The 15,527-nt window shown below is 48.3% G+C and overlaps 3 protein-coding genes across 3 annotated transcripts; 2 read left to right on the top strand and 1 right to left on the bottom strand.

The window, feature by feature from the left end:
• Positions 1-4,929: 4,929 nt before the first annotated feature.
• On the top strand, positions 4,930-5,879 carry LOC133893517 (uncharacterized). The gene has a single exon (XM_062334544.1). It carries the CDS (start codon positions 4,964-4,966, stop codon positions 5,690-5,692), a length of 729 nt encoding a protein of 242 aa, XP_062190528.1. The 5' UTR covers positions 4,930-4,963; the 3' UTR covers positions 5,693-5,879.
• A 173-nt stretch (positions 5,880-6,052) lies between these two features.
• LOC133892963 (RING-H2 finger protein ATL80-like) lies at positions 6,053-6,520 on the bottom strand. Its single transcript, XM_062333949.1, has one exon. It carries the CDS (start codon positions 6,518-6,520, stop codon positions 6,053-6,055), a length of 468 nt encoding a protein of 155 aa, XP_062189933.1.
• A 6,867-nt stretch (positions 6,521-13,387) lies between these two features.
• LOC133893174 (transcription factor SCREAM2-like) lies at positions 13,388-15,183 on the top strand. Its single transcript, XM_062334147.1, has 4 exons — positions 13,388-13,757; positions 14,171-14,302; positions 14,433-14,609; positions 14,725-15,183. The coding sequence occupies exons 1-4, from the start codon at positions 13,677-13,679 to the stop codon at positions 14,818-14,820; spliced, it is 486 nt and encodes a 161-aa protein (XP_062190131.1). The 5' UTR covers positions 13,388-13,676; the 3' UTR covers positions 14,821-15,183.
• The last annotated feature ends 344 nt before the right edge of the window (positions 15,184-15,527 follow it).

Here is a 15,527-nt window from a genome sequence, read left to right as displayed (position 1 = left end):
TCTGAGGTGTATCGGGCGACAGCTGCGTTGATCAAAGTTTCTTTGTGGTGGGATCGGATGGATATAAGAACGCGAGATTTATCTAGGTTCAGATCTCCTGTGGAATAATAGCCATATATCATATGTATTCTCTTATGAATTGGATGAACTTATTATCCTATGTTCTCTCCTTTTCAAGTCAGGTTTCCCTTTATATAACAGGGGGAAATGAGTACATACAAATAGATTGTGCTAAACTCTATAGCAGATATACTCCTGACGAAACCAACTACTCCTACCTCATCATGATAAGGGGTTGGCATGCCTGACCTGCTCTAGTTGTCCTACATACTTTGTCACATCTGCTGAATGCCGTCACGCTCGCCTGGTAAGCCATCCCGTAGTATTAAATGCTACGGAATGGGTCTGTACTGTGTCCAAGTTGGTTGTCGGCGAGGCCAGCACTAGGTTAGGCAGTGGTCGGTTGGGCACCAGGATGGGTGTCTCGGCGAGCTTCTCTTCTTGAGGCGGCCTCGGGGACCTCCATGATCTCGTTGATTATCGGGCATAGGACATCGATCTCAGGAAGACCTTGCAGCAGCGCAAACTGTGAAACCCTAACCTAGGAGAAGGCTTAGGGCGGTAATTTTAGAAATGCCAAACTTACCCTCCTGAGGCGTGCTTTTTTGGATGAAGGAAGATCACACAGTGGAGGGGTGCCAGTCGGAGGACTTCCTTTCCTCGGGGCAACCGACATTAGGTTTCGGACCTGTGAGTCAATGGCCTCGTCAGTAAGATCTGGATAAAAGTGGATATGTGAGGTTGTGCACCTAATGAAAAACACCAGGGAAACGACTGCAACATTATCTGAGGAGCTCTCTCGAGTGACGTCGTCTAGCCCGGTGTACTGGAATGTCGAATGTGCTCGCCTCCGCAAGAGGCACAACCGGCGCTTGATGAAATCGCGAACGACGTTCGACCCTATCAACCCAACCTCATGGAGCCGGCCAATCTGTTTGGCGAGGGTAGCAGCTCCAGAGTTATTGTGGGTCTGCTCCCTCAGTTGTCGATGGCCTACGCCGGCGCGCTCGGCATGGTGAGGTTGTCCAATGAGTTGTCTATCGCAAGGTAAAACCACTCCACCATCCAGCCCAATCGCGACGACTTGAGGCCCACCTCGATGTAGGAGTCTGCAACGCCATCGCGGAAACAGAACCCACACCTTCCGGTAGCTGGCTTGATCACCGACCAGCATGTGTAGAAGAACCGGAAGAGGTCTAGGCATGATTTGACCCCGATGAAGTTCTCACACAGATGAGAAAATATGCTCAGCATGATAATGAAATTAGGGTTGAAATGGAGGTGACAGATGTCATACAAAAAGATGATGGTGGTGAATAATTCAGAGAAGGATGACACGAGGTTCGACCAAGAAGAAAAGGACGAACATCACGATCTTCCCCTGGCGTGGAGCGAACGCGCTCTCCCCAGAGTGGTACCCACATGACAGGCGGCGAGTGAGCAGGCTGGCATTGTGCATTTAATTCAGTCTTGCCTCATCGCACTTGGATTTGGGGGAAGACAGGCTCATTGTCTATGCGCGCTATCGGACGACAAAGAAAGATGCTTCGGTGACAAGAACGGAGGTAGAGATGAGGGGCTCTAGGCGTGGAAGCTTGAAGACCAAGGAAGACGACGAAAAGGTTCATGAGAACATTTGCGCTCCAATTTAAAGGGTCTCCGCAGTATCTCAACTATCATGGGGTCCGGTCCTTTTGAATTTCGAGAGGCTACGCTTGGAGAATCAAAATTCCCTCAGTTCCGACACCATTTCGTCCCCCTATGTCTCTCTCTCTGGACATTTGACCTCTCCTCGGGATGTGATTTCCTGAGTCGATCATTAAAGCGGGCCGCATCAGCGACCACTCCCTAGGGCAAACATGCGCTCACTTAGGGCCCAAGTGGTGTGATCAGATCCGATCACGAGCCACTATGGTGAGCCACTTAGTCCGCTACATCTATGATGGAGTTTGGACGCTACTGTCGATGTAATAGGTAAGGAGGTGCCCCACCGGATGAGCCTCACATTGCCAAATATCAACTGACATTTGGTATCCTAGAGACCATAGCTTTATCCCCACGACCAGGGCCGGGCTAAGTCGACCAACCCCCTGGTCGAAGGAGAAGACCTAGTGTTCGTAGGGCAGGTACTGGTATAACCAGTCAAATCATACTTAGTGCCATCCACTCAAGTATTTTTCTTCACTAGACACTCCCATTCGGAGAGCCAAGTCGTTAGCAGGATGGCTTCATAGGTGAGCATGACAGCGTTTCACGGATGGGACAGGGCATGCAAGATGACCAGAGCAGGTCAGACATGCCTACCCTGTGTCATGATGAGTTAGGAGTAGCTGGCTTCATCATGAGTAGGTTTGCTATAGAGTTTGGCATGATCTATTTTTATATACTCATTTTCCCTTGTTATATAAAGGGGAGGGGGGACCCGGCTTGAAAAAGAGGGGACATAGGGTAACAAGTTCATCCAATCTATAAGAAATATACAAGATGTAGGGTTATTATTCTACTGGAGGCCTGGACCTGAATAAATTCTCGCATTCTTGTATCTATCCGATCCCACCACAAAGAAACACCGATTAACACGTCCGTCGTCTGATACACCCCAGATTCATTATCAAGGATCATCCCCCGATAGATAGTGACAGATGTGTAGTACCCATTAGTGTTTCTGATTTCGGCCCATGTGGCCTAAATACTCTAGTGTGATGAGTTTAACATCACCTTGGTAGTTTAGATATGTTAGGATCAGCTTATAAGTCTTCGCGTTCTAAATATATTACCTCCGGGTTAACTCTTTTACACAAAGCGAGGATAAAAATGTAAGAGAGGTGATATGCGTATACGGATCTGCCTCACAGGTGGGCTAGACTGTAAGCGAATTTTAGAGGCAATGTGTTATAGATGGTATCAAAGCTAACTCTCGTTGCACAGGTGTATGCGTATCGGCCCGTGGATGGAACATGGTATGGCCGTAGCACCGAGAGAAGATCCTGTGTATTTATCTGCCACTTACGCAGTAAGCTTCCGAGAGCATCAGCTCTAAGGGGATGTAATACCTCAACCCATTATTGTTTTTTGTTTTGTTTTGACCTATGTGGCTTTAATATTCTGATGTGTTGAATTTAATACTACCTTGATAATTTAGATATGTTCAAATCAGTTTATAACATCCTTTGCGTTCCGAACATATCACCTCCGAATTACTCTTTTTACACAAAACGATAATAAAAATGTAATAGATATGCTACATGTATATTAATCCACTCCACGGGTAGACTAAGCTGTAAATAAGCTTATTGGTGCCTTTCCCAGCCCGTGTGTCACGGGCGTATTTACGTGCAAAGATGCCCAAATGCTACGTCTTTCTTTCTCTAACCTCTCTGCTTAGCAGTATAAATTTCGTTTCGATATTCGAGTCTTTGACTTGAGAGGACAGATGTTCCTATCACAAATGTCAAAACGTCCACGTGAAACTGAGTATTCTATGCATGCAAATCTTTTCCACGCCGGCATGTTCTGGTGAGCTCGGTAAGGTTAGATCGACCTGTGAGTGTATTTTTCTGTTTGGGCAGTTCTTTGGTCGTGTCGTATACTCACTCCTATGTGAGATCGGCGGAATTATTCAGACTGGAGCGGTCAGTCACATTCACCGCACTGAATCCGCTGCAAGACGGGCGCGCACATGAACCGGGGCAGGACAAGGCATCATGCATCGTCCAGAAGAAGAAACGAGAGGAACGTGCTTGCGCACAGTGATGCGAGATTCTCCCCTGTCCCTTTTGGCCCACGCAACTCGAGTTTTTCCGATCCATTTGCAAAACAACACAAGATGTCAGGAATCAATCTAATGTCCCATTCGTATGTAAGGCGCCATTGCAGTTTCTCCCCACCGTGCAAGTGCAACATTTCTCCCCAGATCATCATCATGGAGGCTACTAGTACCATATACGCTGGGAGGCACACCAATCATACAGACCTGAAGCTTTTCTAGATGCGGCTGAGGGCTACTTTTGTTTTAGTTTTTGCTGCCTTTTACGGCTCAGAAGTAGAAAGTTAGAAATAATTTTTGAAAAACAAAAACTATTATTATTATCAAAAGCCAGAAGTTAATTTAGATGAGCTTTTGTATCTACTGAGGGATGATGTTATAAAAAATATTACATATATTATATATTTTATTCGTATCAAAAACCAATTAAAAATAAAATTTCAACACTAATTTATAAAAACAATTTTTTTTAAAAAAAACTCAGTCCAACCAAACAAGCGTTGAGCCCACCGACGGCGTCGGCCTTGGGCCGACGCAACTAGCTCAGTTGTTTTCGTCGAAACCGGTGCGTCGAACCGTTAGAGACGTCTATTTTTACAATTCTTTTCATCAGAAGTTAATTTATTTAAATATTAAAATAAAAAAAATAAAAAACTGCTCTGTCCGATGTGTTGGCTTTGTTGCCCAGTGCAGGTCACGACGGCCTAGAAAATGCGACGATGCAGAGCAGAGGAAGGACTAAGAGCAAATAACACTTCACCACCCCAAGAGGTAGTATGTTGGGTTCATTTCACGGCCCATGTTTTTCTTACTCCGGACTACTTCGTCGGCCCATGTTGTCTCAGATATCCTCGCCGCCACCGCCTCTCCCTCTTCCGGCACGTTCCAGAGACGAGGAGGCGCCTTTCTCCACGGCCGACTCGTGTCTTCCACCTCATTCTCGATCCTCCCGCCGTGTGTCCAGCACTCTCTCGCCTCCCACTCCGGCAGCTCTCTGGATGCTCTGCTCGGCACCCGTTATATAAGCTTGAGCGCCGTCATCATGAATTCGTCACCAACGAAGTCGCCGAACAGACGGACGAAAAGAGCCAAAGCACCACCAGCGGCAGGAGGAGTAAGTGGATAGTAGCTACTGTAATGGCATCGGCGCGAGCTCTCCGCCTTGTCGCTTCTAGGCCATCCATCAATCACAGCAACCTGCTAGCCGTGCACCGCCGCCTCCTGTCCGCCATGCCAGAAGCCAGCGGCGCGGGTGATCCAGTCGTGCACTCTGGCGACGCACCGAGCGACGACTACACCGACCGTCCCGCGAGGTTCTCCGGCGCCGAGGAGGCTACAACCGGAGGCCGTGGAAAGCACCCGTCGACGCCAACGCAGTCGGAGCCCGCCAAGGAGCGCGTCCCGCCGTTCGCGCCGTCGGGGAAGCTGGGGTCCCAAGAACTCGCGGACTCGACGGGAGGTTCCTCCTTCACGCAGAAACGTCGGTTGTCGAGCGCGCCCGCCGGCCGGGACTCCCGCGAGGAGGCGACGCCTGGCGGCGAGGAGTCAGCGGCGAGGAAGGTGAGGGAGGAAGACAAGGAGTACTACCGGACGCACAAGCCGTCGCCACTCGCGGAGGTGGAGTTCGCGGACACTAGGAAGCCGATCACGGCCGCCACGGACGGTGGCGCCGCGGACCGGTTCGCGGACGTGCCCGGGCGGATGGAGGAGGACACGGTGGACGCGTCGCTCGCGCGCGCCGAGGCCATGTTCCGGGAGGCCGCGTCGCGCGGGAACCCCGCGTGGCCGCACTCCCGCGCGCTCGCCGAGATGCTTGCGCGGCGCAAGGAGAGGAACGCAGGGAGCGACGCGCCGTGGGGCAGCTGAAGATGCGCAAAAGAGTTTGCGAGCACGTCGCTAGTGACACTGCATTCTGTAACAGTACCAGCGGCTTCTGCATCGATCTCCAAGTTTACAACAGTGTCAGAATTTTTACCACTACGTCTGTATATTTAGCAGGGAATAACACATGGCTTTGATGTCTGTAAATTGACCGGATCGCACACATGTAAGGGACGAGATAAATGTCGAAACTGTCTAGAGCTGCACATAATGCCATACAGAATTATCTTGCTTAAAAAAGAGGCAAGTGTATGTATACTCCGTATTAATCTGAACTAGCCGGAATGTTGTACATCTAGCGTCATACGGATCAGCACGGGCTATGGGGGCCTCATGGTGGTGCCGTTACTTGGCAGCCACGGGGGCCCGGCAGAGCGGACACGTCGTGTTGACCTGGAGCCACGTTGCGATGCACTCCTCGTGGAGCCCGTGCCCGCACCGCGGTAGAAGGCGCCCGGCCTCCCGCTCCCCGAACCCCGCCAGGCACACCGCGCACTCCGCCCTCTCCGCTCCTGGCGCGGCCATGTGCACGAACTCCGGGAGCAGCGACAGCGGCACGCCGCGCCGGGGCCACGAGATCGGCAGCGACGGAACCGCTGCACGGGAGGAGGATGGGGACGCTGCTGCGACCTGACCGGCAGCGTCCTTGTTGTACAGCCAGATGAAGCGGCGGGCGAGGTAGAGGAACAGGAGGTCGACGCTGCCCGCCGTCACGCCCGACGCGCCGACGTTGGAAAGCGTCGAGCCCGAAGCCGGCATCGGCAGGCTGCCGCCGGCGGGGACCGGGCCAGGAGGAGGATCGAAGCCGTCCATGGCTTCCAATAAGCTTCGACTCGCTGGAGGAGAAAGTCCAGACGGTGCGCCGACGGAGGAAAGCACGGATTTTTGTCACGAGGATGTCTGTGTGCAACGGTGGTTGATTCGATCAGATGGGTTTGGCTTTTTAAGGAAGTCGCTATAATCAAGACGCCTAATTTTTTTTTCATGTCTTCATGGATGAATATGAGCCTACTATCTTCATCCCACGGTTATTCCTATTTTTTCCCCCTAGAGCCACCCCTCCCCCACACCACCGTTCTTCTTCAACACGTCGACCTGACACTCTCCCCTGGTCTGCCCTTCTGCACTCCTCTCTTGTGGAGCCGCTAGCCATCGTCACACTAATCTGGTTTCACTGAGACCGTCTCCTCTTACCCCCTCTGTAACACTACCCATCTAGCGGTCCTTCGCTGCTCAATCCCTTTGCTCGTCACTACTGCTTGTCTGTAGTGGCAAATCCAACCCATGCTAGGGGTGCAGGACTAAGTTCATGTTTTGTAGACTAAAATGATATATTTTTTTTTCTAAATTTCCTCTTCTCCTGTGCTAGGCCTGTGTTGCAGCCCCAACATGAGCCCTGGATCCGCCCTTACCAGTCTAGCATGCCTATGGGACCTCCCTCTAAACCCGAGGATGGAGAAATCTCATCAGAAATCGAACCTCTGCCACAAATCTCGTTGGAAAAATTGCTGCCTGAACAAAGCTCAAAAACCAAGAACTTGAACATTAGGAGGCTGCTCGATCGTGTGTTGCGTGCTTTGGACTTTTGAGCGTGGGCGCAATAAGGATTTTCTAGTCCTGGCTATTAGGGTACCCGGTATGATATCTGTCCTATGCTGTACCGAGATGTGAGCAGGTGTCAGAAGAAAAAAATACATACAATAACATGCACTAATACATGGGACCTACAGTACAGGTATTGGCCGAATACAGCATAAATAGGGAAGCTACGAGTCTCTTTCCTTATTTTCGTCCTGTCCCTCTTCGGTCCCGTTTCTCTCTCTCCTTTCCCGCCGGCGAGCTCCAACGAGGATGTGGACTCCTGCCGCCCAGACCCAACCGTACCCGACTCTAGTCGGGCAGATGTAGCCGTACCCACGCGGGTTCTAGCGAGAGAATGGATTCGTGCTGAGATGGATCGCTACAGACTAGATCTATCTCTGTCCAGCCATCTTTGATGGCGGCAGCTCCTGATCTGATCCGGGCGACAACAACCAGCCATCATCGATGGCGACAGCTCCTGATCTGAACCGATCCGGACAACCACAACCACAAGTAAGAGAAATTGGAATACAAAGGAACTACAGAATGGCTGGAGGAGCAAACACAAATCCCATAGCAACTTGGAGGGAGAGGATACCAGGAACACCCGTTGCCGGGAACAGATTGAATTTTTTGGCGCGGGCGTTGCTACTCCAGTTGCCGGTTGCTGTTTCCGTCGGGTTTCCATTCGCGCTACGAGCCGCGTGCCGTCCGAGCAGTGCCTCCGCGCCGGCCTTTCTTTGCCCTGTTCATACGTTTATTAGGTACGAGATTGACAAAACTAGCACAGAGATTCCGCGCCGGGCACAGGGTTTCGTGGCTCTCACGTTGGGCTTGGCTGGGCGATTCCTCGTGAGCTACGGCCGGTTAGTTGGGCCGCATCAAAAAGCTGATGTGGATAAGGCCACGACCCAAGTTTATTTCCTTTTTCTTTTTCAAAACGCATGCGAGGTACTCGTCGAGTACTCTTCTTGGCTGCAGATAATGGTAGGGGATGAGCCAGAGAATTTGTACTTCTATGTTGCTCTGAGGAAGCTCTTTTTTCTTTGGACTAGTTTGGACTTTTTTCAGAGACCATTTGTGATCCGTTTGTAATACAGACCGAGTGACGTTTCCGATCTTCAGATAGTTAGATTGTTGACGCTATAGTCCCGAGTTAAAGAACCAGGTTCAGTCAGGACTATCGCCCCAACCTTCCAAGGCTATCGCCCCCCGCCCCCCCACTGCATCCTCTGTCTCATGATCCGTCTGAGGCTCTGAGATAGCTAGCTTGCCTTGTGCCTTGTTGTTTCTAACAAGCCTGCATGTCCACGATCATGAGACTCCGAGCTAGCTTGGCTTGTCATGCATGCAAGCCTAGCAATACAACAAGATGTTACAGTACGACCCTTGCAGAGACTAGTACTACTGACTACTCCACATAAACAGTCAGGCGGCAGGGCCAGAGCATCGTCTTCGAATTTTAGCCGACCAAGACTCGTGTGGCGCGCTCTCCGTATTGCGCCAAATCGCATGTGAATGTACGTACTACTTTCCAGGAGCCGAATCCGCATGCATACCGTGCGCGCCCGCCCTTCCTTTCGCCATCGCCTGACATCACCGAGCTCCCTCCCTGTGGGCTAGCTGTGGCTGCATCCCCCTTGGACTGAGAATCCGATGACCCATGGTCTTGGACTAGGCGATTCGACTAGAACCTATAGTGATAAAAGTATCAATCCCAGTTCACAAAGTTTCAACATGCGCTAGCGGCTCACCGCGAGACACGGACGACGTCCCCCTCGGCCTTGTCACCTGCACAAATTGTGAGCAAATTCTTTAGTTTTTTAGATACGCGCCCAAATTAAATCCCAATCCGTATCGATCAAATGACACCTGCATGCGCTACAACGCAAGACACTACCCAGTACACAGGCAAGCCCGGACCCGGACGATATTTTCCGGAGACACGCATGGAATTCCGCGAGCACATGCATGATTGCGCTAGTCGACGTCGTTCAGGCGGTCTGCATATGTCGCCACCTCGCCTACGCAACGCATGCATCCATTCAGAGTGCATGTCTTTGTTGCTAAGCCCACACGCCAACAAGGCAACAACCCATCGTTTTGACACCATTGGTCCGGCCCGTGTGATCATCTGCATAATATACGAATACGATCGAGCATGATGACCCCCACTTCACGAGCGGATTCCCTCGCCACCCCACCGCGTTGCATGTCCCACACACGATCACGCACGTACGCGTAATTCCAATCCACACGCCACCAAACGTGTGCGTATGATATGCAGCAGGAGATACACATCCCCATGGATCGTTCTACTGCGCTGACCAGCAAGGATGAATAAAACATCGAAGGCTGATGCCATCATTGACAATGCAGAAGCCACATACGGACACATGCATGGCGGATTCTATATTGGACACTGCTGTGAATAATCTTTTAGAGGAGATGGCTGATAAGGTGATGGCGGAGGGTTACACAAAGGTGGCCATGGAGGATAACTTGGTGGCGGGCAACGAGCTGGGCGCTGACGGTGCTCTTGGTGCCAATGCTGCGGCTGCGAGCTCGGCTGTGCTATGTGCTGTGATGGACGGGACGGAGCGGATCGTGATCGAGGAGCACTCGGATGCGAGCAGCACCCTGCTACTCGTACTACAATGGGCAGTGGCAGACCCAGTGCTACAACGTTGGGTAGATATTAAATTAGACCTTTCTTTTTTTTTTTCATTTTTCTTTAGATCAATCGTGGGCTAGGCCACATACTGAATCAAAGTTGGGCTAGATCCTAGGATAGTCCCAGACCTACCTGGACTACCCTTCGGGTCCGCCACTGACGATGGGGACTGTCGGGTGCTGAGCCAGTGGATACGCTGTTGCGGGCTGACACAATAAATGTACAGGTTCGAGAAGAGGAGGTACAATTGGCTCCGACGGTGGCTGATTTGATGAATGAGTTGGAGAACATCACTGGGAGGCGGCTGATACCGTGCTACCTTTAGGCTAGCAACGGCCAGTCGAGGCCGGCTGTAGCAAGAACGTATCCGATCTGAAATCAGAATAAAAAACTTAACCTGAGCTCGAAATACCTAACGAATGAAAAATCACCTCAGCCCTGAGCCCGATGGGGATCTGAAACCCGACAGGACCCCACGAATGGGAGTTGGGAGCCAAGGCGGACGGTGGTGCAACGCTGAAGATAGGATTAGGGTTGGTGGACCGAGCTTAGGCCCGGCCTATTGGCCTATAAGCTTAACTGTTGGCATCTTTGATGCTGCTTTTTTTTCTCCTGCTAATATAATCCCATATGGTGCATTTTTTTTAAAAAACTGATGGTATGGCAGCTAAGTGAAACCTGGAGGATATTGGTAATAATCCAGCCCCTCCCTCTTTTCTTTCTATGCATGATGCTCAAGTTTCTTCTAATATCATAAACTTAGGTGTTTCTATGGGTAGAGACCAGAGTGATATTCATTCTTTTCTTGTTTCTATTAAGAATATAGAAGTTAATAGATTCTCGGTTACGGCTAAGAAGAAAAGAAATAATAAGGAGGATACATACACGCTTGATACAATCGTCGGCCAAATCGGTGGTGATTTAAATGAGGATGTATATGATGAGGGGTTTGATCTTGCATGTTGTGATCTAAATGTTGTACCGCATAAGAAAAAGTCCAACTCCGCAAAAAAGATTAAAATGGGGGAGGGGGGTGTCAGTCCCTCAAAAAACCGAAAACACCATCTAAGTTGAGTATCCAATGAGACGGTGAGCGAGAGGAGCAAATTGATTTTATTGCCCTCATGGAGATGGGTTGAAATACATTTCCATCCTCGACTCTAAGAAATATTTGTGTATACCTCAATTATATTTGGCACTGTATGCCACCACATGGGTGCTCTGGAGGCATTCTCCTAGGTGTCAATTTGGCGGTATATGATATTGGAGTCATCATCAAAGGGGACTTTTGTGTGTAGTTCACCCTATGTAATAAATCCAATAATTTCAAATGGGTGTTGTAGACGGTATATGGGCCGGCTCAACATGACCAAAAAGAGGCCTTCTTGGTCGAAATGGCCAACTCGTGGCCCAAAGAAATACTTCCTATGCTAATTGGTAGTGATTTCAACATTATGTGATGTCCAGAGGATAAAAATAAAGGTAACATTGAGACCAAATAGCCAAATTTATTTATGTTGTCATTGAGGTTCTCGATTTACATGAGATTGAAATGTCCGGAAGACAATATACGTGGGCAAATTCAATGGAGACTATTGATGGGTACCGAATGGGAAAGTAAATTTCCACTTGTCACCATTGAGGCACGTGATAATAGTCAGTCGGATCATACACCGCTGGTCCTTAACATCGAGGCTACCACCCATGCATGGTACTAGCCAACCTCTGTTTAAAGGGGTTGGCTAATCCGGGATGGTTTCTTTGATATGGTGACTGATTTTTGGCTGTCAGAACAACAGAGCAATATCTCTACGGAACATGGCAAAATAAAATAAGATCCCTATGCCAACATCTAAGGGGATGGACCAAAAATACTTCTGGGCTCTATAAGAAAGAGAGAGAGAAAATTATCTCTATGATTGATGCCATTGATAAAAAAGCGAAGCACACCGGAGATTTTCTTAGTTTGAAGTCATTTCATATTAAGGATGATTCACAAACAAGATTCTAGGATGACACGTGGGTAGGCAACAAGCCAGCATAGCACACAAACAAAAATATGCTACTGTATCAGAAGTGTTGGGTAGTGCTCTATTACATATGTATCATCCAGAAGAGCTCTAGTAGGAGATAAACTCACTGCATGGCATAACCTAGTGGCTAAAGTAGCCCATATCCAAATAACACAATAAAGGAATTTATTTATCTGGAATCTACATAAGAATGGTCAATTCTCGGTCCATTCCATGTATAATATATGATCAACTAGGATACACCTTTCTCTCGTACGATTATTTGGAAGCTTAAGCTCTCGCTGAAAATTAATTTTTTTGGGGTATCTACAACCTAGAGTCATTCTAACTAAAGATAACAAAGTAAAAAAAAATTGGTACGACACTCAGAAATATTGTTTTTGCAATAATAATGAGACAATTCAACATCTTTTTTTACTGTGGTTTTGCTAGATCAATCTAGCGATTAGTCCACATTGCCACCGGGTTACCTCCACCTAATTCTATCTCTCATATGCTCAGAGACTGGCTCTCGACTGGCTCTCGGGTATGAGGAAACCCAAAAGAAATGCATCTTGATGGTGGGTAACGGCTTTATGTTGGGTGATATGATTCTGTCGAAATAATATGATTTTTGACAGAGCAAAACATACATCTTTTATGCAGATTATTTTCAGAAGAACATACTAATTAACTATGCTTCTGTGCGGAGCAGCAGCATGAGGAGGCAAAAAAAGAGACCCGTGCGGCATGTTGGAGATCATTGTCATGGGGTTATTTGCACGTCATGGGTGAAAATTTAATAATCGACTTTGCCATGTTTAATTTCCTCAGTGTGTAATGATTTCTTTCTCCGCCAACTCAGCTTGTGGCTAAAATTTGTAATAAGGACCATGCTCTGTGTATTTTCAAAATGCAGAGCCTGGAATGAATTTTCCATTATCTAAAAAAATGTACACGTGCAGGCACCCACGCACGTACGAATTCGTCTAGCCCCCTGTACATATACATAGGTACGTGTGTCCGTGTGTTGGATCGTTTCAGTTCAATACAAAAGGGTCATGTCGCTTTGAGAAGGAGCTTAGCCACCCGTGGGCCGTAGCACGGCATGGCTGGGCAAGCCTACAATTTCTCAGCGCATATTCCAAGCTGTCCGGTCCCTTTCAAAATAATCGGCTCGTCTGCCAGCTCGTCAGCTCCGCTTGCCACGGTGGCACGTTTCAAGTATGCATGCCAATTGATTAGGGCCTGGTGGCGTGTTAGCGATTCCTCCTAGCTACCCACTTTAAGCAAGATCACACCTAACATATATGTAATGCATTGTATCGGTGACCTAACTGAACAATCGAGACTAGTTTAGTGCATTGCCTGTTATACAATTTACTATAAAAATGAGCAACATATGGAGAAAAAAAACAGATCCAAACTCAGAGTCCAACTTGCATGCTCCAATGATCCCTTACAGCTAGAATTCATCCTCACATGTGTATACAAGAACAGTATGCGTTTGTGCATCCTCTGTCATACGTTCCCTTGTTTTTCCTATCATTTTTCCCGGAAGCAAATAAGGTCACGTGAGTGGCGAACAGCTTGCAACGTCTACTAGACGACTATAAAGACATGGAGCCATTGCCGATCCTTTGAAGCAGCTCGAAGCGACTACCGTGAGGAGAGGAAGATCGAGCAGGAGAGAGGTAGGCAGATGATGTCGAGGGAACGCAAGAAAGCAGGTGGTCTACATGAGAAGCTGCAGATCCTTCGCTCCATCACTCAGTCTCACGCGGTAACCCTAGTGTTAATTTCTCCTTGCTTTTCTTATTCTTTTCTGTATGCTTCTTGTGCATGTTTCGCTCCATCTTAAGCATTCAGTAGTACCAGTTACATTCCCAGCGATTAAATGAGCAAAAAAGCTGGTACCCTCGGTGCTGCACTGGTGGTTTCTACAGCTGTGTATTCTTTTTAGCTTTCAGTATTTGTTTTGCTCAATCGGAAAAAACTATGTGTAATTTGGTTGTTTCCTGGTAATGAAATTCGGGAGGCCCGTTCTGGAAAAAATGAGCAAAAAAGCTCAAGTTTCCCATGAACAGGTGGCGAGACATAACTGGACCTACACTTGTATATGCAATCAAACAGAATCGAAGCAAAGTCACAGTACCAGCTGACACTGTTTTGTTGCCCTTATTTCCATGGTCGCAGCTGAGCGACACTTCCATAATCATGGACGCCTCAGAGTACATCAAAGAGCTGACGCAGAAGATCGTCAGGCTCAATCAAGAGATGGCATGCGAGCAACAAGACGCACCCAAGCAGCAGAACTCCTTCCCGACGGTAACAAAATTCGAATGCTCTGATCATCATTGAGTACAGTGCCGTGCTTAACATGCATGTAGTGACATGTCGATCATCCATTCGCTGAATCTATCGTCTGGGCTGGATATATTCGATTCAATCAACGCAGGACGTCACTGTGGAAACCCTAGGGCACGGCGGGTTCCTCGTCAACGTGTTCTCCGACAAGAGCTGCCCCGGGCTGCTCGTTTCTGTCCTCGAAGCGTTTGATGAGCTGGGCCTCAATGTACTCGAAGCCACGGCGTCTTGCGCCGATACCTTCCGTCTTGAGGCAGCCGGAGGAGAGGTAATGAGAGCTCAATCATTTCTTAATCATTAGTTGAACGCTCAGTCAAATTTTGTGAAACATTGATTCTGATGTTCAGTTTTTTCTTGTGAAACATCGCCTGAATCTGATGTAGAACCAGGCAGGGAATGTGGATGAACATGTCGTGAAACAAGCGGTTTTGCAGGCCGTCAGGAACAGCTCCGAAGGCGGTAGCGAACGAGAGGAGTAGCAAAAGAGGCCACTTCATCAACGAGCATGACAGAATGATCGCAATGCGCCCTGGCATTTCCTTCTTGTCGATCCCGGTGATTTTGCCGAGATTTACTCTTGAAGATCTATTCTATCCGAGATGATCTGAAGGGGAAAAAAACTTCAGAGAATCTGTAGCGGCATCCCGTGTACTATTAGTTGGCGTTATGTGTATGTAGCTCGTCATCTTATTGCAAGGTGTAAGTGTGTAACATATGCTGTTCCTTTTACTGATCATGACTAAATGTGATCACATATTTCCCCTCTCCGGCTAACTGCGGGGTTAAAGAATTACTACTCAACTTACTGCACTTCATGTACATCAAAATCTTATACGAAGGCCGGAATAAAGACATTTCTTTATTTAAAAAAATGTGCATCAAAATTAACCTGAAGACAATGACGATTCTAAGAGGTGCACAACAGATACCACATGTGACCATCTATTCATTTATTCTCTTGCTTTACCCATCAAGCCTACCATCAGATAAGTCAAGTGGCACTATGCGAATGCAATATGCAGATACTCCTCCCCAGTAGAGCCAGGCCTGTTACAGTGTTACTGTAAGCCAACATCAAACTCCTGATCAGTATATTCACGATTGTCATCATTAGAGTCCTTGGAGCTCCATTTTGTAGGAGCACGACTGTTTAACTGTTGATCTCGTACTTATTCCAAACAGTACA

This window comes from Phragmites australis, chromosome 15 (assembly GCF_958298935.1).
Source record: "Phragmites australis chromosome 15, lpPhrAust1.1, whole genome shotgun sequence".
In the NCBI taxonomy this organism is placed as follows: Eukaryota; Viridiplantae; Streptophyta; class Magnoliopsida; order Poales; family Poaceae; genus Phragmites; species Phragmites australis.
The sequence above is the reverse complement of the archived record's forward strand: the minus strand, read 5'-3'. Positions and strand labels throughout refer to the sequence as shown.

Bases quoted from the DNA above. Each gene is read 5' to 3' on its own strand.
- LOC133893174 (XM_062334147.1), top strand. From the start codon at position 13,677: ATGATGTCGAGGGAACGCAAGAAAGCAGGTGGTCTACATGAGAAGCTG. The intron at 14,303-14,432 runs GTAACAAAATTC...CAATCAACGCAG, and splicing joins AGCAGAACTCCTTCCCGACG to GACGTCACTGTGGAAACCCT. The intron at 14,610-14,724 runs GTAATGAGAGCT...AATCTGATGTAG, and splicing joins TTGAGGCAGCCGGAGGAGAG to AACCAGGCAGGGAATGTGGA.
- LOC133892963 (XM_062333949.1), bottom strand. From the start codon at position 6,520: ATGGACGGCTTCGATCCTCCTCCTGGCCCGGTCCCCGCCGGCGGCAGC.
- LOC133893517 (XM_062334544.1), top strand. From the start codon at position 4,964: ATGGCATCGGCGCGAGCTCTCCGCCTTGTCGCTTCTAGGCCATCCATC.